The sequence below is a fragment of the Tilletiaria anomala genome (assembly GCF_000711695.1).
Source record: "Tilletiaria anomala UBC 951 chromosome Unknown K437scaffold_7, whole genome shotgun sequence".
Classification (NCBI taxonomy): domain Eukaryota; kingdom Fungi; phylum Basidiomycota; class Exobasidiomycetes; order Georgefischeriales; family Tilletiariaceae; genus Tilletiaria; species Tilletiaria anomala.
This window is the reverse complement of record NW_013547015.1, coordinates 46,580-66,390: the sequence shown is the minus strand read 5'-3', so window position 1 is coordinate 66,390 and position 19,811 is coordinate 46,580. Positions and strand designations below refer to the sequence as shown.

Genomic DNA, 19,811 nt, shown 5'->3' with positions numbered 1-19,811 from the left:
AGGTCGCAGCGCTTCCATTTTGGATGATCAGTGCCACTGAATAACAGGTCGCCCTAGGTCCACATTTGAACGTTGGCCCGACCCATCTCCGCCACCAGCTGCTGCTGAAGGTCCAGGTCAAGGACACCTCTTCTTCTCCCAGCAGTTATGGTCGTTTGCACCCTGCCGTGAGCCGTCTATCATCCACTCCCTCTCAACCACACAAAAGCGGTTGACCAATGATGACCAAAGAACGAACAGAACAGAAAACGTCATCACTCGGACCTCCGGAGGCGGGAAGGGCGGAGCGCGAGACCAAGGTCGTCCAAGTTCCAATAACGGCCAGCGATCTCTTCACACCCCTGCTCTTCTTTTCCGGCACCTCATGCTGTCGACTGAGCTGCACCCCTTTTTCGGCTCCTGCCAAGAGATGGCACCATGACCCATGCATCACAATTAGATACATCACGCTGCGTCTCGGTGGTGCAGAATCTCGTCTTTCAAAGCACAGCAGCTCCTCGGGGGCACCATATATAAGGTGATCGTGACCTAGACTTTCTTTCTAGTCTCTTTGGCTTGTTATGGAGCACCCAGATTTCAGCTCTGTCCTCTCAGACTACTTTCAACCTTTGAGCGACACCTACACCGTGAACATCATGCGCGCAGAGGCATCTCCGTCATCAATCGCGAGTTCCGGCTTGGACGGGGCAAGTCAGGTCCGAGTTCAGAGGCGCGGATGCCAGCTTGCTCGCTTCCTTCGTGCTTCATTTCTTTTACCATTTTACGCAGGCTGGGTCGCAGAATAATTACCACGTGTCACGCCATGGTCCTGATTCCAGTGGTGGCCCCAACAAGGCCTCGCATGGCCTGTTTGGCGCCGAGCAGCTGGGCATCAAGCTGGGCGGCGCGGCAGACTTTGTGCGTGAGCGAGCGCAGGCCATCAGAGAGGGCGATGTCATTTTGTTGGGCAGCAAGTCGGACAAAAACACAGGCATCGGTATGCCCGATGACCAGGATTAGAGCGCGTAGACCCCCGGTGAGGAAAGAGGTTGATGTAAGGTGAACGAAACAAAGAGATACACAAATGCACTCCGAACCTCTTGGATATCGTACGGACATCGCAAGCGAGCTCTGCGCCTCATCCGACCAACGAGCAGAACAACAACGTCTCATCCGCCAATCGCGGACCAGACAAGATGCTCGACAGTCTCGGTAGAAACACGGGGGCCGAAAGCGGTGTCGGCGCTGCGAGCCAGGATGCGCAAGGCATCAGCGAGATTGGCGGAGGCGCGCCCAGGGGTAATGTCGCTCCGGAATGAACCCGAAACCTGCAAACGTAAGCATGGCCTGTGTAATCTAGCAGCCCTTGTTAGAACCGTAGAAGTTTCCTCTCTCAGAATGGTGATCGTCACCGCTGGTGCTCTGGATCAATGGAACATCTAATTCACCCCTGCGATGAAGGAAAAGGTACAAATTGAATTGTACAGAACTCAGCTGCGACACACGAGCAAGTTTTGAGAGGAGTATCCGTCCGGCGACGCCGATGTGGCCCCCTCGTTAGCGCCTTCAAACGAAGGCGAAATCATCGTTGTCGCCGCGACCGATGGCGTAACTGCTAAACGAGACGTAGTGCCCAAACCCGAGGTGATCAGAAGTAGGCCGCCAGCTTTGACGCTCGCGATGAGGTGGGGAACCGCGTCCTAGTGAGTGATAATGATTAGCTTCGTCCGGCACCACTCCCGATTGTCCGCCCCTCGATTTTCACTCACAAGCAAGACAGATGGGGCGACGATGCCGAGCAAGTTGTTGCTCCTGGTAAACGAGACAGCCTCACGCAGGCTTTGCCGTCGAGGATCTATCTCATGCCGGGTTGAGGGCTGCACTCTGCCATTCACCGCTGCTGCCCGGTCCAGGCCGCAGTCAGAGCAGAAGAAGACGGCGTCTATGCAGTGAACATTGAAGGTGCGACGTAAGCAGTTAGCTTGTACACGTGATCAAAGAGCAGAGCAAGGGCCATCACCCACAATTTGGCTGCTTCCAGTTTAGCGCCGTGCACACCGTCGGACTGTAGCTGCTGAATATGATCTTTCGGCTTTGTGAGCGATACTGCGTACCTGCATCATAGACAGTGCGAAGAATCGCGTCGACAAAAAGGTTTACTTCCGCCTTTTGCATGCTCGGCTTTGCGCGTACTTCTGCTGTCGATGGGTAGAGCACATGAACATCGATACCGATGCTGACAGGAAGGACCTGTTCAAATGACGGCAGACAACAGAGCATTAGTCATACCCTTTATCATTTGTCGATCTCTGGGGAGACGCACCTCAAGGAGATTCTTGAGCGAGGACAAAGTGTTGGTGAGAGTTGATTGCCAGTCCTCCATCGACAACTGCGCTGCCTGTTCTTTGGTCACCTTGAGCTGCTTGCCAGTCACTCTCGCCAGCTCGTCAACCTGCGCTCCGCTGACACTACCCGTGTACACGTCCAGACCCGCAACAGGCAGCGTATCGCTTGCCAGCACGATCGGTACATCATCCCGCGTTACTTGCACTGCAACACGGAGATACTCCCCTGAAAGCGACGAGGCCGTGACAAAGCTCGTCTGGCCCATGACGCCACCGGAGGAGCTGATTGCAGCACCCAGCGCATTGGCTCCGTGAACGGCGCACAGGGGCGAGTTCTGTTGACTTCCCGCGATGGCTGTCGTTGCCGAAGTGGAAGCAGAGGATGCCGTTGTGGTAGCTAATTGGCCATTCGTCGCTACGGCGTTGGGCGTCATCCTGACGCTAGCAGGAATTGTCGGTGGATTCGCAGCGCTTGGCAGCATGGATTTCCAGTACGTCTCAACACGGCCACCAATCTCAAGCTGCACGCTATCGAAAGGCTTGACGAAATCGAGCTCGAACGACACTTCCCCGACGACGTTCAGGTAGATATCCTGCAAAGGCAAGACAAAGCGCTTCCTCTCCTTCATCCCCTCGAAGGAGCTGGGCAGCGCGACAGCCTTGCCGATAACCTTAGATCCGAAAGTCGGCATCAGTTCCCATTCGATGGAGAACTTTTCGAGATTGTCAACTTGGAAAGAAAACACCTCGTTATCTTCTGCGAGGGGCAGACTGATATTGTGCGGTATCACGGATGCGGAGGCCACGTCTGGACGTGAGCTCATCACGAGCTTGAGAGAGGAGGTTGGAAACTGCTCAGGACGATTGGTGTCATTCTGCTTGTAGAGCTTTACCGATGAGTTGGTCAGGCAAACAGAGACGAGGGTGTGCTTATCGAGGTAGTTGTGTCCGTATGTGCGGAAGGGAATGATCGGCGGAGGCAGCGAAAGCGATGGAATACCGTCGATGTCCTCATCCAGGTTCATGTCGTCTACATCTTGATTCGTCGCTTTAGGCCGCTGCGATGCAGTTGACGCTTTCGATACCCCTGCCTGCCCAGCCGTTGCCGCATCCATTCCATCTCCCGTATCGCCCTGCCTAACAACGGCCTCGAGCAACAATAAGAGACACTCCGCTTTTCCATTCCAAGCCGCGTAGAACGCCGCGTTTTTTCCCTTTTCATCCACCACATGCACCTTGGCACCGTATTGGAGCAGCGTCCTGATGCACTTGACATGCCCATTCTCAGCTGCAAAGAAAATCGGCGTCCACAGAGCGCCCTTCTCGACAACGTTGCAGTCCGCTTTGGCATCGAGGAGAAGACGTAAACAGTCATCATGGCCTTGCCTTGCCGCTAGTGCCTGTGGCGTCAGTCCCTCTGCGTTCTGCAAAATCTTGGCACCTGCAGAGAGGAGGAGCTGCGTGATCTTCGCGTGGCCGCCTTGCGAGGCGAGACAAAGAGGAATGAGTTCGGAGCTTTCCAGCGGGTCGACCTTGACGCCATGCTCGAGCAGAATGTGCACAACATCCGTTCGGCCATTCATGACGGCCAGGACGAGCGGAGAGAAGCCGTCGAGGTCGACAGCAGCCGCATCGACATTAGGAAGCGAGAGTAGGTACTGGCAAACCTCTGCGTTCCCGTTGAGCGCAGCATACGAGACGGCTGTCCGGCCGTAGATATCACGCGCACTGACATCGACGCCATTAGCGATAGCAGCACGGACGAGCGAGACGCTCCCCGCGAGAGCCGCTTCGTGCAGGCCAGTCCGATGGTTAATGTCGTCCACAAAGGTGAAATCGGGAATCTTGGCATCGAGGACCTTTTTGATCGAATCTTGCGGCGCACGCAGTAAGGCGTCCCAGACGATGCGCGAGACATTGGTGCGGTCTTCATTCTGCTCGCAGATACGCACCATCTCGTGCGCTGCTTCGGTGCGACCAGAGCGCACGGCAGAGCGCAGATTCGCTTCGAGGTCCGATAGTGCGTCATCGTGTTGGTGCTGCTCACATGCGGCTGCGAAGTCGAGTCTTTCGCCACTGCCTGACAGACTGCAGTTTGTGATGATGCCGTTCGCACCTTCGCCCCCTCGGCTACTCAGCAGCCTCGTGTCCGTGTGGTTCTCCAGCTCGAGCAGGTTGGCAGCCGCCAGGTCAGACATCTCCGCGATGAATTCTCGATTGAAGCACGGCTGCACATCGACCTGTCTGGCAAGGTACAGCTCTTTTGTCTGCGACTTGCTCCTCTTGTCCCACTTTTTGAGGATCTTGCGGAAGCCAATCGCGTTGATCTCGATGAATTGCTGTACCTTGGACAAGTCCTTTTCGAAGTAACGGAATCCTTCGTAGAGTGCAACAAAGCTCGGTGACGATTTGGACAGCTTGCCCATGTTCCTTGATTGGAAGATGAGGCGTCGTGTCTCGATTAATGTACGGAGTCGCTCCTTGAGCTCAGCTTCCTTTTGCAGGTAGAAGGCATTGATCTGCAAAAGTGGTCTAGGGCACGTTAGAAGGCTGCCGCTTCTTTGAGAACATGAACTGAAAACTCGCCTTTTCAAGTTCTCTTTCTAGCTTGAAGAAAAATGCAGCCTTGTGCAGCTTGAGCTCGTCGGATCCATCTCCACCATGGTGGCCACCGATGAGGATCTGCGTGGCAACAGCTTCTGCAGCTTCTCTGTCTACTTCAGAAGGTGCCTCTCCCTGCTGGCCGTCACTTTCAAGCCGACCACCTTGTTCCGATGCTACCTTTGGACCCGGCCGCATGCCGGTCGCAAGAAGCGCTGCATCCGTGATTCGGCCCTTTTCAAGCGAGTTGATGATTTTCTTGAGGAATTTGTAGTCCAAGTAGTAGGACCCCCAGCCGGAGATCTGCTGGGACAGGATCTGCTTGCCAAACTTCATCTTGGGCGGCTGTTAGGATTGGTTCTGGAAGAATGGTGAAAATATTATGTTTGCCTTGAAGGGAGACGGAATGCAAACGGCACCCTGAAGCTTTTCTTTCTTGCAAATAGAGCAGCGACGTCGAATACAAATTGAATACTGAATGCTTCACAATTCGGCGCGGAGGCGGCAATTCAACCGGGGGTGATTCAACTAGCTTTTCCTGTCGTTTCGATATTAGTCTTCGCATGCGGCCGGAGATCCCAGAAGGCGCCGACGGAAGAGGTGAAAGGTGGATTCACCGGACGGCGAGCTCGTGTGGCGAAAATAGACTCGTCAACCCGCTTGTCCGGGCTCACCACATATTTCCGTGGTGGTTTCTCCCAAGCAAGGCAAAACAGCCACCAATGTCGATGTATACGTAAGCTCTATCGCATGCACCGTGAAGAGGTGTCCGGCCTTCATGCAGCTGAACGGTGTCTGCTTTAACTGGAGAGCATGTATCCTTTGCCCTCCATGGGTGCAATCCAAGTGATTCAAATGGATGTGCGACAGGCTGATAGCGACTTGAATTCAATGATTCATTAGGTGCGCACGTTCCAACTTCATCCTGAACGGGTGCCGAACCCCGGGTCCCGGGTCCCGGGCTCCACATGCCCATGCTCGTGAGAGTCTCAACTTAATGAGCTGCGGCAAATGCGCTTGACTGCAGGATCCAAATTCCAAAAGGATCGACTTGATGTAGTGAGAGCTTGAACAAAACATGACCGTCAGCAGCCCATAGACGTGTGGGTTTGTGATGTGGTCTGAAGGCGTTGCATTCTCGTACCCTCGCCGACCATGAGGCTGCGGTGAGGCGCTGAGGTGTGAGAGATGGCGGCAGCAGTCCCTGTCTTCTCTCGCTGCTGTTTCGGTCAGCGTCGTCGATGACGAACAGGCCACCTGCGGACCAGCTCGTACGGGCACCGACTGACGGAAACAATGTCAGGCGCAACAGTCGAAGAGTACATCGAGCTGCTCAATGCAGAACAGCATGTGGACCTACCCAAGCTGCGAGCCTACGCTCGTCATGGGGTCCAGCCCTCCGTCCGTGGCGAGGTTTGGCTCTACCTTCTCGGTGTCCTTTCCAGCGACAAGTCGCAAGAGATGACCTCGGTCCGCAGCAAATTTCTTGAGTACGAGGGCATGCACAACAAGAATCCATTCATTCACAAGTCCATCCATACTGAGAGCGAGAAGTTCTACAAGACCAGGCTCGCTTGGAGGCCGCCCCCGGACCGCAGGCTTGTCAAGAGCTCGCACAAGATTGCGGCTAGGAGCAAGCTGCACCATGAACATACTGGGGCACAAATGGCCAAACCTGCACTACAAACTGGGAAGCAGCTGTATATTACACAAGGTAGCCACGTCAGTGATGGCGGGGACAACCTTGTCAAACCCATCCACGCACCAGCTGATAGCGCCGCCGGGCCACCAACGCCGCTGACTGCGCCCACAGTCCTTCAAGATCACCCTTTGGCGAAGACCTTGGAAATGTCAGGCGCACGGTTCTTCAACAGCTCTGGCAGGAGTGCAGTAACACCGGTTGATCTGGATGCGGGCGAGGAAGATCAACATCGCTTTCACCATCCGTATCAGCACATAATCACAGACCCTGAGTTTGACCGGTGGCCCAAGTATACAAGCGAAGCTGATACCGATGCGGTGGCAGAGCCGTCAAGGCAGTGTGCTCGAGCTTCGTCTTCTCCTAGTGTTGCTTATCCTCCCCGGTCGCCAACAGCGGCCGCAGGGCTATCATTAGCATCGGCATCAGCTTCCTCCACGGCTGCAGCTGCAGCCAGTGAAGAAATCAAGCAACGCTTCTGTGACAACGTCGACAATGTCGTTTGTGCCTTTCTTAATCGCATGGCGTGGAAGCTGCAGCTGGCACATGAAAAACGCATGCGCCTTGAACAGGAGCTTGCGTCTGGAGGAAACCAGTCGCAAGGACGGCCGGCAGCTGCGACTCCCCCACGTGACCGAAGCGACTCTGCGAGTTCCAAGACTAGCTTGCAAGGTGGTTCATTGAGGCTCGGTGGGGATAACGGCAGGGACCATTTGAGACGACCTGAACAAATGTCGGAACTCAGCGCGCGCACACCTGTCACAGCCCACCGCCAGCAGGCTCTTCAATCCCATCTACGCTCGAGATCTTCCTCCATGAGCCCGAGCTCATATGGACCGTCACTGTCATGTTCTCAACCGCAGCAGCACTCACACGACATGGCACAGGATGCAAAGGAGCAAAAAGAGCGATTTAATGCCCAGGCCAGCTTGATCGGAGGCTCAAGCTTCGATTCAGATAGAGCGAGAGGCGCAAATGATGAGCTGGAACACGAGACAGGCAACAGCACACTCGCAGAGAGGGAGGGTGATGATATGGATCTCGACTGGTCTATACAGCGCACCACGCCACACACACCAGCTACTTCCGCCTTTCAACATCATAAGCATCGTTTGCAGCAGTCATCCCAAACACAGGCGCACGAACCTGAGCACCAGCGCAGCGAATCTAGGTCCTCAACATCAGATCCATTATTAAATGGGAGAGAGTATGAAGTTGGAAACGGACGTGGTTCGATGCTAGGTGGCACGATACAAAGGGGCCGTGCGAATATGCAACACGATGATTTTACCGCGCTGCCGCGTTTCTTCCACGTTGCCGTGCGTCCGCATGACAGCCCTCAAGAAAAGGGTAATGATAATGCTGCAGGCGGTGCTGCTACCTCGGCTGCACCAGAGCAGTTGGTGCCGCCTGTGCAACGGGCGCATGCACGACAGCAAGAGCAACATCTACTGACGGAACAGCAGCAGGAGCGCTACATGGCCGTCGCATACCCGGTGCAATTTCATCCGGCTCTCGTCTATCTTTGCGTCCCGTTTGTACAATGCATGAAGGTGGAAGCATCCATGTACTTTGCATTTGAGAAGCTCATGAGCTTGATCGGTGAGTGCGCTGTATTCCTGTTGTTTGATACACTTGCGCCTCTCACTGACATACGAAGAATGTTTTTCTCGCCACGTATTACAGAAGAGCATAACAAGCGCGTGCCACTTGCGTCTCGCATTGCTACGTTCTTGACTTTGTTCCGCGCCACGCTACCAGAGCTGTTCGCGTACTTTGACGAGGAGGAGGTCGACGTTGTCGGGTTCGCGAGCAAATGGTTGCAGAACCTGCTGGCGAAAGAGATGCGCATGCCTGACTTGATGAGGCTTTGGGGTGAGTCTTGTCTTCCTCATCTCTTGCTTTATTAGCCTCAGAGCTACTTGGACGTCATGATGATGCATCCACGCTAACGGGACTACCGCTGCTGCAGACACGTACTTTGCCATGCCTGACTTCCTCGACTTGCACCTGTACGTGTGCATTGCGATTCTGATGAACAGCCGCGACCCGCTAGAGGAGCTGGATCAGTCCGAGACCAAGTCGATGCTCTCTTCTCTGCCTCCACTGGACGTTGATCAGGTGTGTAATCACATGTCGTGCTTTCCGTGCTCTCTGTTTCACCGCTCAAGCCAACTCCCTCACAACCACCTGCCTTGTTTTAAGATCATCAATGATGCCATCAACATTCGATTGAGTCATCAGCAGAGCCAGGTGGATGTTTGAACGTTCATTATAAAGTATCAGACAAAATTCAGAGAGCTCCTTTGGGGACACACACGTGACTCCGGACTTCACTTCGTGTTAGAACTTGATCTGACTGGGCGTTGATCTGCCACGACATCTTCTGGGCGACAGCCGCTCCCGCAAAATGGCCCATGTTGCTCACTTGGAAAAATTTGATACCTCATTGATGAGGATAAGAACTTCCCACGTGTCCACGGTGACTGTTCACCCTTTTCAGTACCTGACGCCTTGGTCACTACTTGGAGTAGGAACCCGAACAGTTGTTGCCTTTGAAATGTGGGATCAGGGGTAGCCTCGTCCAAAGCATCCGATATCTAGCAGCCGACCGCAAATCTGTGGACGATGCAGTCTGATTCCGAACGCTAACCCATAATGGCAGGACTCGCCATGTCCTGGAACCAAAGCAAGATGTGGTCCTGCTTTTGCACTATCCAGCATTGGCGTTACCCGGGATAGAAGGTGACAATGAAAATAACAAGAAATGAGTCGCGTGTAGAGTGGATTTTGAACGAACCAGACGTGCACGATCCCCGCATTCGAGCAATCCCACTTCAAAGGCACCAGGCCAGTGTCTACCAGTTGTTGCTAGCTCGAGTCTTTCCTCTCAGGGGGCAATGGTATCATGATGATCGTCTCGATGGTACATGGTGCCTTCCCTTCATGGCGATCGACACCGCATGTAGAAGGGGTGGAAGGTGATATCGAAGCAGCATTACCGCTTGACGCCGAGGCCCAGGTTCGGGTCAGGCGCAGACACCATGAAGGCCATCTTTGGGCGCTCTAGCCGACGATCGTCTGTGGCGACCGGGTTCAGCAGTAGCAGCAGCTCCCATTCCACACCCGACATTTCGCAGCCCTCGCCTGAACGGCGGCTGACGATCCATGCAACACCGTCCGGGCTCGTGGTAGCGCCCAAGTTGCATTCGAATGTAAGCACCCCCCAGCACCAACACCAACAGAGCTCTTCAAGCGGCTGCGGTAGCGGCGGCAGCCTTGAGCACAAGGTCGTAACAACCCCCGCAGCGATCAAGCTGGCGTGGAATAGGGATGCGAAAATTGAACAGGTGGCCGGCAGAGAGATCAAGTCGCTGCTAGATTCGGCAACAGAAGATGCAGAAATTCAAGCTTTCGGAATCGTTGGTATCATGAGAGTATTCAATTGTGAGCATTACAGCAGGACTGGTTGGTTGGAAGACGTTCAAGCTGAAAGCAGTGTGCTATTGCCAGACGCGTATCTACTAGTCATTACTAGTCGCTCTCACGCTGGAGACTTTTTCCATGCGTCCCTCCCCATCTACCGCTGTTCTGGCGTCTTAGCCATACCACTGTCGCATGATATGGCGCTGCCTATCTTGAAGGCAGAAAACGCCCGTCAAGCAATGGCTAATCAAGGGTCTGGAGACACAAGCAGCTCCGAATCGGACGATAGTGATGGTGAAGATGTTCAGAAAGATGAAGTCCTCACGCCCTCGCTTGTGGCACGAGAATCTTTCTTAGCTGGCCTGACAGAGTCCGGCGACACCTCTGCATCGAGCTACGCTGCAACGCTCAAACCCGCGCGCGGCAAGTCATGGACGGCCCCATCTAGGAGGGAAAGAGTCATCTCGGAAGGAAACCCAGCACTTGCTGAGCGGGAAAATGCTCCACCCCATAACAGCTCACTCGAGCAGGCCACCGCGCCGGGAGACAAGACATGCCCATCAGCAGAAGGCGGAAGTACAGCTCATGTCGAGCTACCCAACCAGGATGGCACAGCCGGATCTGCTCTCGAAGACGATGCGAACAGCGATAATGCGAATGGACCAGCATTGACGCCGGACGAGCAGTGGCACGAAGCGACCAAGGCTGAGCTGGAGGATAAGCTGGTCCGCGAAGCCGCCAAGCTTTTCGCCAGGGGAGAGATGTGGTTCTCGTACGATCTGGACATCACCACATCATTGCAGCGAAAACACGCTCTCGTCACTTGTGGGAACAGCGCAACCACTGCTGGGCTCCCCTTTCAGGAGCCTTCACCGTTGCTGCCATTATGGAAGCGCGTTGATCGGAGATTCTGGTACAACGAAGCGCTGTCGAAAAACTTTGTCGACCTCAGTTTGCATGCCTACATCCTTCCGATCATGCAAGGCTACTTTCAGGTAACGAATCTCCCCATTCCATCAGCTGGCAGTCAACGCGCATCGCTCGAGGGACCAGGTAGTTCCGTGGGCGATGCGATGGATGCCGTTACGGAAGCCGCCTCCGCTGACGATGCTGAAGCCCAACTGATGATTATTTCGCGTCGGTCTAAGGAGCGCGCTGGCTTGCGGTATCAGCGTAGGGGCATTAATGACGCAGGACAGGTCGCCAACTACACCGAGACAGAACAGATAACTTTCACCCGGAAGGGCACCCAGTCGCATCTGCTCAGCTTTGTCCAATTCCGCGGGAGCATTCCACTCTTCTGGAGCCAGAGCCCGTTCAGCATGAAGCCGCCGCCTGTTCTTGAGCGCAGCGACGCAGATAATGTCAAAGCGTGCTCTAAGCACTTTGACGAACAGGTCCAGCGGTACGGCAAAGTGACTTGCATCAATCTTGCCGAGCAGCACGGTAAAGAGGGGCAAATCACCGAGGCATATCGCAAGCGCGTGGAGGAGGACATCAAGAAAGGCGACTCCGTGAAGTACGTTGCATTTGACTTCCATAAGGAGTGCTCCGCGATGCGCTTTGAAAATGTCAGCAAACTGCTGGGCAATGTCCACGAGACGATGGAGAGCATGGGCTACTTTTGGGCCTCGAAGAAAAATGCGACCAGTGCCATTACCATCGCGAGTAAGCAGATGGGCGCATTCCGCGTTTCTTGCCTCGACTGCCTTGATCGGACCAACGTCGTTCAGTCGGCTTTTGGGCGGCACGTCCTGGGCATTCAGTTGGGGAAGGCAGATGTGACACTAGGTACATCAAAAGACGAAGACTTTGAGTTCGTCTACAATGACACGTGGGCGAACAATGGAGACATGATTTCGCAGGCGTACGCAGGCACCAGGGCGCTAAAGGGCGATTTTACCAGAACTGGCAAGCGCAACTTCTTCGGCATGATGAGTGAACACCTCTTTCAAAGCGAAGCAGAAGAAGGCCTGATGCTCACGGTTACTTTCCTCCACAGACGACGCGACCGCCAGTGTATATCGTATGGTGCAAGGTGCCGTAACCGACTTCTTCCGGCAAACAGTCATTGATTTTGTGCATGGTGGTCTCAGTCTGAATGGACTGGAACGCTATAACGACCAGCTTGCCGCACAAGATCCTGCTGAGAGCTTCCGCCTAGCCCGAGTCAGAGCAAGCGCCATCGAGACGTGCGCTAGCATGGTGCTCGGCGAAGATGAAACGCATTTGGGAGGGTGGACCTTGTTCTCGCCCGTCGAGTCGAGCCAGATCCATGGTTCTAAATTCGAGGAGAAGGTCGTTCTTTTGGTGGGCAGGCGTCCGCGAGCGCGAGTGGGAGGATTGGCGCTAACATATGTGCTCTATCTCGCTACTATCTACCAGACACCGAAAGCGCTATACTCGTGTGGCTACGACTTTACCTCGGAGAAGCTGTCGGAATTTTCCAGGATCCTGATCGGCGACATTGTCGGTATCAAAAAGGGGCTTTACATCATCTCTCCCAATGAAGCGTACCATCCGGAGGACAATTGGGGCATGGTCCTCTCTTACTTGACTGAGGAGAAGAGGTGAGGAATGGCAACTTGCGATGCTAGGCTAACCCGAGCGTGCTCATCGCTCTCTCGTGCGAACAGGCTCAACAACGCTTCCATCCGCAACATGCCTCCACCGTCCAAAACATCAACGACGAACTTTCTCGCTTTTCGCGCTGTCCGCAGCGAGGGGAATGACTTTTCTATCAGCACGAACAATGGTTCGAGCGGGACAAGCGGAGGTAGCGCCGCCACGAACGAGCAGCAAAAGTGGGGGCACCCCAGTTCCAATCGCGGCAGGCAGAAGTCATCGTCTGATGACGAGGTCCTGGTGCTCACGCCGCGTCAGACGATTGACCGCCTCGTCGGCATGGTCGTTGAGCAGTGTCGCGATGTCGGTGCTTGCGAGGACGGCGAAGAGGCTTTCGTGACCGATGAAACGATTCAGAGGTGTGTTCCTTCCCGTTGAGCTTGAACTGGATGCTGAGAGCTGACCACAAAATTTTCTTGCTTCCGCAATTGCAGCCTCGCACAAGCCAAAGCGAACGCATCGTTGTTTGCGCCGCTCCTGGAGGGTCTGAAGCGAAGGCTCTGGCTCTAGCTGTAGCTCAACGGTTATGTGACTTGGTTGGAATATGGCGCTCTTGCGAGGATACCCTTCTACACTTTCTACACCATTACTTTCCATTAAGGTTTCATGTGACCGAAGGAAAAACATGAGTGTACTATTTGCAGTGCAACGAATACAAGAACAATTTTCCATTGCCATCGAAAATGATGCAGGAAAGAATGTGAAAGGGGAGAGCCACGAGAGACAAAAGAGATGATTAAGACTGTCCGATGAGGGTAGGAGGATATTGCTTGCGTTGCATTTGCGAGAAAGTGTATTCGTAATGGAGTATACAGTAGGCTAGCTGCATGCTGTTTGGGGGGGGGGAATCTTTGCACGAAAAGAAAGGGGTGACGGTTGATGAGTTGCTAGCATTGCTGATCCAGGAGGGTGTTAAAGAAAGACAGGATCTTCTCTCCATTTTTCGGGCTGGGTACAATTCCCTTGGCATTAGCGTCCTTCCAGGACCACTGCAGTGCGCCAGCCTTAGACTGGCCGATGCCACCCTTGACGTGCGTCGGCTTGACGACGTACGACCAGAACGTCGAGCCGGCCGACCGGGCGTATCCTCCAGCTTGGTTTGCATAGAATGCGTACTGGAACGACGGGTCATGATTGGCCGAGCCGAGGGACCACTCGCCGAGAACGACGGGGAAGGGGAGCGTCGTGTACGATTGCACCATGTCGCAGAGCAACTTAAAGATCTGCGTTTGGTTGGACTTGGGAGGGAAGGCGGCAGGGTATGGGTTGTCAGTTCCGATGCTACGTAGCAGACAAGGTCACGCATGGTCGAGCCGGTCAGCCAGACATCCTTCAATGCGATTTGAGTGCAAAAAGTGAAAGCACCACTCACAGATACTTGGGGTCCTTGCCTTGTACAAAGTCGGTCCAGGCATGCAAACCTCCAGGGACGAAGCCGGAGTGGAAGAACATCGGGATGCTAGCTGCTTTAAGCTTCTTGTACGACCGCTCGTAGTAATCGCGTAATATCTGACGATGCTCGTTGTGGCAGCCGACGGGTCCGCAGGGCTCATTGACGACGAGGACGGATGAGACAACGGCACCGACAGGACTAGTTCTGATGAAGTTGATGACATTTTCCAGCATCTGGTCTGAGCGGTCCTGGTTCTCTTGTGTGAACCACTGCGGGGAGCTTGCAGCGTGTCCGCACGCCGCGTCGGTCGATTGCGAGCCAGGCATGCCGTGCAGGTCGATCGTGGCGTACATGCCGTGCGCGTAGAGTGCGGTGAGCAGCTCGGACAGCTTGGCTACTTCGCCGTTATTCTGAAACGGCTCGTTCCCCTTGATGTCGATCCAGGACCAGTAGCCCATGGGGATGCGCACGTGGTTGGCACCCGCAGCGATCAGCGACGCGAGGTCGAGCTCGGCAATGAAGTCGGTGTAGTGCGCTGTCAAGGCCGCGGCGGATTCGACGGGACCTAGCTTTTTCATCCAGTTCCACATATCGTAGACATCCGTTCCAGCATGACTGGTGAACCAATCTTCGTCCCTGTGTGCAACGCAGGCCGCAATACAGGCAAAGTGAATTACGCGCGACTTGGCCACTTTCGTGGCATAGTTGCAGCCATTGCACTCACATCCAGCGCTCAAGAAGGAACAGGCTGAGGAAGGAAAAATGAATAAATTGTCAGTTTGAAGACGAGACAGACGCTTCCCTTGTGGTGCAACTCACTTTCCCAGATTCACGCCGTACACTTTGGCGCTCTTATCCATAAAATCCCACTTGTCGTATGGCAGCTGTACGCCTCCAATTGACATATTCAGTAGCCTCTTGGTTTTTGCAGGGTGTTCGCTGGTATCATTGTGGACGCCACGAGCGTGCGCATTCCCATGGCCGTGGCTGATGCCAATGTTGTGCTGCTTGAGGTGGTGGCCGCTAAATTTGTGTGCGAGCGGCGTCGTGTCGGGTCCACCGCGCTTTGCGGCGCTTGTCTCGGAGATGGTCAGCATGGACAGAAGGACGGCGAAGAAGCCGAGCGAGGAGACACTAGAGAAGGAAGAGAGCTGCATCTTGGGCGAGCTGCTTGCGCGTGGGAATAGGGAAGGTCGATGAGCTTTCCTACACTGCACACCCCGTGGACTTGGAAGGTTTCAACGGGATCAGGACTGAGGGGGTAGGCGGCAGTGAGAAAGGAACGCGTGTATATTAGATAAAGGGAGAGGAACGAGGATGTGTTAAATACGGCTTGGAAGGCCCAAGCCGATGCCACCGATGCTTGTGCGGAAAGCGAAAGAACGGGGCGGTCGGGTATCACAGAGTCAAATGCTCGGAAGTTGGTATGCGGGCGGTGATGACGAAGCATAGTAAGGAGGAGAAGACACAAACAGGGAATGTATCCCGTCGACGGTGAAGGAGAAGGCAATGGTGAAGATGATGAAACACCGACAAGTTGGGTGTCTTGTTCTCAGTCCGCTGACTATGGTGCCATTTCCTCCAGAAGTCCCGAAGTTATTCTTGGATTAACTCCACTAAACCTGATGCCTGACAGGATCGCATGTGCTGGACAGAAGAGTTTTCCAGTTGCATGCCCAGTGCACATCCGAAGTTATCATATGGGGAAGATCTGCCCCTTTGGACGATGCTGGAACCGATTTGCGGGCTCTCTTGACTCTGGCTGACCCTGGCTCCATTCTAGTTGCTCTCTGATGACCGAAAGAGAGGTTTAACGTTAAGACAGGTTTGGACTTTTGTTCACTAGTACTAGGTACGATCAACATCACAGCAGCCGGCCCGGATGACTGTACCACACCAATCCACGCGGGAGACGCGAAGGCGCAATCTTCAATTGCGGCACTTGTTGGCAGCAAAACCGCTGTTAGTGTGACACTGTGGGCGGGAAGAGCACTCTGGCTGCCTCCGGTGCAACAGGGAGCGCCTGAGCGGTGAGTGCTGATAGAGCTGTTGACTGCACACGCAGGATGAAAGGTGTATCGATGTGTGCATGTGACAGTCAGCGGGGCACGATGGGGTATCGCCGAGGTGATTGGTCGCAGGTTGGAGACTGGCGATCTTTTTATTTGTTGTTAGGCACAGGCGGGCCACAGCCTGCGGGGCTCGGAGGCGCTAGTTGCTGACTGGACCCGCTCCCGGCCGAGTGTGGCTGGGTTTACATAATGGGTATGAACCCTACTCTTTCCTCTAGGGTTTGTCCCAAGTGAGCGGATTTATAATATGTCCCGAGTTCCGGGGGGAAGAGCGCGAGCGCCACGCTCGACACGAGAGCAGTCAACCTTCGATTAGTCTAATGCTGTAGTGCACCACTCCCCAATCGCGGTGACTGGCACCTCTCCATAAGCAGCCCCTCACATCGTCTGCGATCGTTTCAAGGCATCTACATGCATTTATGGTACACTCCCTCGTGGCAGTCTTTGCAGAGATCCGCGGTAGCACATGCTTCTCGGGCCTACCGTCCTGCGATAAGTCTGCCACACAGTGGAAGAACCCGAGCCCGGATACTCCTTAGGAGCACCTGCAGTGTCGGCGATCGCTAGAGATGGGCCTCTTCAAAAAGGTGAGCAAATGAGCCCGGCCGACAGGGCTGTGCTGAATGGCGCTTCTGATCACCCACACTTTGCCTTTGCTCAAACGTCGACCGGAAACCCGTTGTAGAACAAGAATTCAGAGTCAGGGGCGGGTCCGGCGCAAGGTAGCGGGACCGGCTACCAGGCGCGCTACAACCCGCCTCCGAATCCGGGTAGCCGCAACCTCCCGCCGCCTGGGGCGCAGCAGCCAGGGGCTGCAGGCGGATGGCACCAGTACAACCAGCCATACGGAGCTCAGAACAATCAATACGGCGGAGGATATGGGGGAGCAAACCAGCGCGATTCCGGTGCTCCCAATGGTTATGGCACGCCTGCAGGCGGTGACGGTGGCAGTGGATATGGAACAGGGTACGGGGCACAGGGCAGGGGTGGATACAGCCAGGGAAGCCACGGCGGGCACACTACACAAGCGCAGATCGAAAACGAGTATGGCGCTGGATCTCGCCAAGGAGGGTACGGCGGCGGCGGATCCGCCTACGACGAATACGGCCCATCTGGCGAGCAGCAGGACCAGCAGCAGCAAGAGGAGCGCACCGAGTCGGATGAGGAGGTGGAGGCCGTCAAGCAGCAGATGCGCTTCACGAAGCAGGAGTCGCTGAGCGCTACGCGCAATGCGCTCCGGATGGCCAGGGAGGCGGAGGAGACGGCCACGAACAGCATGATGCGCCTCGGTGACCAGAGCGAGAAGCTGGCCGACACGGAACGCAACCTCGACCTATCGAAAGCGTATGCGGGTCGCGCAGACGACAATGCAAAGGAGATTGTCGCGCTGAACCGGTCCATATTCCGCCCGAACATCCAGTTCGATAAGAAGGCCAAGCGTGCAGCCGAAGAAGCGCGCATCATCAACCGCCACGTCGATGAGCGCGAGGAACGCGAGGCGCTGCGCGCCGAGACGCTCGCTGCGCGCAACCGCGTTGACCAGTCGCTCGGCGCGCCGGGCAGCGGAGCTGGTGGTGGAGGGCGCTTCGACCGCTTCGCCGGCGGGCGCTTCGGGTCGAAGGACAAGGACGGACCGTTGCAGGACGCCAAGGCGACCAAGTTGGCGCAGCGCTCGCGCTACCAGTTTGAGGCGACTGCCAGCGATGACGAGCTGGAGGACGAGCTGGACGAGAACCTCGATGAGATCTCCCGCCTGAGCGGACGTCTGAACCAGCTCGGCCGCGCCATGGGCGGCGAGATCGACGCGCAGAACGAGCGCCTGCGCCGCCTGCAAGACAAGACAACCAACCTCGACACCAAGGTCTTCTCGAGCACACAGAGACTGGGAAACATCAAATAGACGCTGTTACTCGTTCCCGCGCCCGCCGTCGCCACACGCATACCGAGCCGCTTGAGAGTGGAGATCCGAAAAAGGCAGGGGGTCACCCGGACCCGTAGCGCTGTAGGTTACGTCTAGCTACCCATCCCGTTGAGGTCAGGCAATCGCCCACTGCTACATGTAAGAATGACGACACCATGGACAATTCTTATCTTTATCACACTGGCCGCTCTCGCTTTCGAATCAGATGTGCCAGAAGCGCATTGGTTTCTGTCTGTCGTGTTTGATTCGGTGGAAGTACAAATTTTACGCGCGCATGCACGATGCGATTTTCCCCAACTCTAGACAACCCTTTCACCTACCGGCTCCGCGTGGGCATACACTTAGATGGTAGCCGAGGAGGAGATGAAGAACCATTTGTCGATGCTCGGGTCGATCGGAGCTGCAGGCTGCGGGGCGTTGTGCGGGATACTCTGGACGAGTGAGTCGTTAGGGCTAACGTAGCCCTTGCTGCCTTGCACGGCGGTGTTGGCGATGGAGATTCCGCCAGCGTCGGTCTGGCCGCTCATGAGCCTCTTCCACGCCTCGTGGCACTCGTGGACAACCTCCATGGCGTAGCGCTGTTGCATCCCAGTCAGGAGAGAGGAGCAAGCAGATTCGTCAGCTTCGCGACCCTCAAGCGGCGGTGCCCATGAGCGGAGTGATACAGCGCACCTTGTTCTTGGCCTCGCCGCTGAAAGCAAACTGGTTCTCTGGCTTTCCGTCGGGGATTTTGTAGATGCGGAACCACTCATTGGTGGCACGGATGAGGCCGGGGAGGTGCCTCTCCACGTCCTCGATATCGTTGAGCTTGGGAGCGAGCGGATCGTTGATGTCGATGGCGATGATCTTCCAGTCAGTCTCACCCTCGTCGAGGAGGGCCATGACACCGAGGACCTTGACCTGCTTCAGCTGGCCGGTGTAGCCGACCTGCTCGCCGATCTCGCAAATGTCCAGAGGGTCGTTGTCGCCCTTGGCCTTGGTGTCCGGGTGCGTGGCATTCGGGTCCTCCCACGTGCTGGGGACCATGCCGTAGTTCCAGATGTAGCCCTTGTGCGGGAAGCAGTTGCGGACAAAGCGCAGCTTGCCCTTCTTGGTGTCCTGCTTGATCGGGTTCAGTGGCTCCTCCTTGGACACTTCGAGCTTGGCGTTGCTCCAGCGGGGGATCTCGACGATCATGTTGATGATCGTCTTGGCCTCATCGGCAAAGAGGGGCACATCGTGGAACGCCGACACGGCCTGCCCAGTGCGCGTGCTCTCGAGCCAGACGCGGAAGTCTGGCGGTCAAGGAGGTCAGCAGACACGATCGAGTCAGCACACTCTCTTACCTGTCGCACGAAAAGGGTTTCCCCAAGAATGTGTGCGACACGCGCGCATGCCCTGTCTCATACTGTACGCACCCAATGTGTTAGGGGCACCAATGGTGCGGGTCTTGAACTCTAGGTTGGCCATGGTGGGCGATAGCAATGCTGCCGAGGAGGTCGAGAGGTGTCTAGCGGATTGGGAGAGTCTTCTGGCAGCAACGGCGATGAATGAGCCGGTCATGCGATGCTCTGTGCGCTGCTCACTTTTTTGAAGCGTGATTGTAGCAAAAGAGCAGCGTTAGGTTGCGTAACAAGCATGGAGTTTCGAGAAGAACCCAAGTAACGGTGTATGCGTATGTATGTATATGGATCACGAAGCTCTCTTCTACTTTCTTCTGTAGGCGTGATCTGGTTCCCAATCGAGAGAGCGCCGCTACACTGCTGCCTGG

General features: G+C 55.4%; 8 protein-coding genes across 8 annotated transcripts; 5 read left to right on the top strand and 3 right to left on the bottom strand.

Annotated features, from left to right (window-relative positions):
• Positions 1-560: 560 nt before the first annotated feature.
• On the top strand, positions 561-1,298 carry K437DRAFT_266356 (uncharacterized protein; the record flags this gene model as incomplete). Its single annotated transcript, XM_013390072.1, has 3 exons — positions 561-695; positions 769-976; positions 1,054-1,298. 3 exons carry the CDS (start codon positions 561-563, stop codon positions 1,296-1,298), a joined length of 588 nt encoding a protein of 195 aa, XP_013245526.1.
• Positions 1,299-4,856: 3,558 nt separating this feature from the next.
• On the bottom strand, positions 4,857-5,261 carry K437DRAFT_266354 (uncharacterized protein; the record flags this gene model as incomplete). The annotated part of the gene is made up of 1 exon (XM_013390071.1): positions 4,857-5,261. The coding sequence occupies one exon, from the start codon at positions 5,259-5,261 to the stop codon at positions 4,857-4,859; it is 405 nt and encodes a 134-aa protein (XP_013245525.1).
• A 730-nt stretch (positions 5,262-5,991) lies between these two features.
• On the top strand, positions 5,992-9,358 carry K437DRAFT_253880 (uncharacterized protein). The gene is made up of 4 exons (XM_013390070.1): positions 5,992-8,226; positions 8,311-8,499; positions 8,597-8,745; positions 8,830-9,358. The coding sequence occupies exons 1-4, from the start codon at positions 6,222-6,224 to the stop codon at positions 8,887-8,889; spliced, it is 2,403 nt and encodes an 800-aa protein (XP_013245524.1). The 5' UTR covers positions 5,992-6,221; the 3' UTR covers positions 8,890-9,358.
• Positions 9,359-9,524: 166 nt separating this feature from the next.
• K437DRAFT_253878 (uncharacterized protein) lies at positions 9,525-13,350 on the top strand. The gene is made up of 6 exons (XM_013390069.1): positions 9,525-10,071; positions 10,138-11,988; positions 12,053-12,360; positions 12,436-12,620; positions 12,687-13,034; positions 13,110-13,350. Exons 1-6 carry the CDS (start codon positions 9,669-9,671, stop codon positions 13,183-13,185), a joined length of 3,171 nt encoding a protein of 1,056 aa, XP_013245523.1. The 5' UTR covers positions 9,525-9,668; the 3' UTR covers positions 13,186-13,350.
• Positions 13,351-13,562: 212 nt separating this feature from the next.
• Positions 13,563-14,973, bottom strand: K437DRAFT_220103 (glycoside hydrolase family 5 protein; the record flags this gene model as incomplete). The annotated part of the gene is made up of 4 exons (XM_013390068.1): positions 13,563-13,956; positions 14,048-14,704; positions 14,793-14,816; positions 14,888-14,973. The coding sequence occupies 4 exons, from the start codon at positions 14,971-14,973 to the stop codon at positions 13,563-13,565; spliced, it is 1,161 nt and encodes a 386-aa protein (XP_013245522.1).
• Positions 14,974-15,385: 412 nt separating this feature from the next.
• Positions 15,386-15,915, top strand: K437DRAFT_161479 (uncharacterized protein). The gene has a single exon (XM_013390067.1). The coding sequence runs from the start codon at positions 15,547-15,549 to the stop codon at positions 15,832-15,834; it is 288 nt and encodes a 95-aa protein (XP_013245521.1). The 5' UTR covers positions 15,386-15,546; the 3' UTR covers positions 15,835-15,915.
• Positions 15,916-16,525: 610 nt separating this feature from the next.
• Positions 16,526-18,244, top strand: K437DRAFT_231744 (uncharacterized protein). The gene is made up of 2 exons (XM_013390066.1): positions 16,526-16,727; positions 16,826-18,244. The coding sequence occupies exons 1-2, from the start codon at positions 16,710-16,712 to the stop codon at positions 18,038-18,040; spliced, it is 1,233 nt and encodes a 410-aa protein (XP_013245520.1). The 5' UTR covers positions 16,526-16,709; the 3' UTR covers positions 18,041-18,244.
• Positions 18,245-18,263: 19 nt separating this feature from the next.
• Positions 18,264-19,707, bottom strand: K437DRAFT_253874 (pyrophosphatase-domain-containing protein). The gene is made up of 3 exons (XM_013390065.1): positions 19,459-19,707; positions 18,734-19,335; positions 18,264-18,639 (listed from the first exon to the last, which is right to left on the bottom strand). Exons 1-3 carry the CDS (start codon positions 19,601-19,603, stop codon positions 18,403-18,405), a joined length of 984 nt encoding a protein of 327 aa, XP_013245519.1. The 5' UTR covers positions 19,604-19,707; the 3' UTR covers positions 18,264-18,402.
• Between the last annotated feature and the right edge of the window lie 104 nt (positions 19,708-19,811).

Excerpts from the sequence above, each read along its gene's own strand:
- K437DRAFT_253880 (XM_013390070.1), top strand. The coding sequence starts at position 6,222 with ATGTCAGGCGCAACAGTCGAAGAGTACATCGAGCTGCTCAATGCAGAA. Across the intron at positions 8,227-8,310 it reads GAAGCTCATGAGCTTGATCG|AAGAGCATAACAAGCGCGTG; the intron begins GTGAGTGCGCTG and ends CACGTATTACAG. Across the intron at positions 8,746-8,829 it reads CTCCACTGGACGTTGATCAG|ATCATCAATGATGCCATCAA; the intron begins GTGTGTAATCAC and ends CCTTGTTTTAAG.
- K437DRAFT_253878 (XM_013390069.1), top strand. The coding sequence starts at position 9,669 with ATGAAGGCCATCTTTGGGCGCTCTAGCCGACGATCGTCTGTGGCGACC. Across the intron at positions 12,361-12,435 it reads AGGAGAAGGTCGTTCTTTTG|ACACCGAAAGCGCTATACTC; the intron begins GTGGGCAGGCGT and ends ACTATCTACCAG. Across the intron at positions 13,035-13,109 it reads ACCGATGAAACGATTCAGAG|CCTCGCACAAGCCAAAGCGA; the intron begins GTGTGTTCCTTC and ends CCGCAATTGCAG.
- K437DRAFT_161479 (XM_013390067.1), top strand. The coding sequence starts at position 15,547 with ATGTATCCCGTCGACGGTGAAGGAGAAGGCAATGGTGAAGATGATGAA.
- K437DRAFT_253874 (XM_013390065.1), bottom strand. The coding sequence starts at position 19,603 with ATGACCGGCTCATTCATCGCCGTTGCTGCCAGAAGACTCTCCCAATCC. Across the intron at positions 19,336-19,458 it reads TGGTGCCCCTAACACATTGG|ACTTCCGCGTCTGGCTCGAG; the intron begins GTGCGTACAGTA and ends CTTGACCGCCAG. Across the intron at positions 18,640-18,733 it reads GCGGCGAGGCCAAGAACAAG|CGCTACGCCATGGAGGTTGT; the intron begins GTGCGCTGTATC and ends GGGATGCAACAG.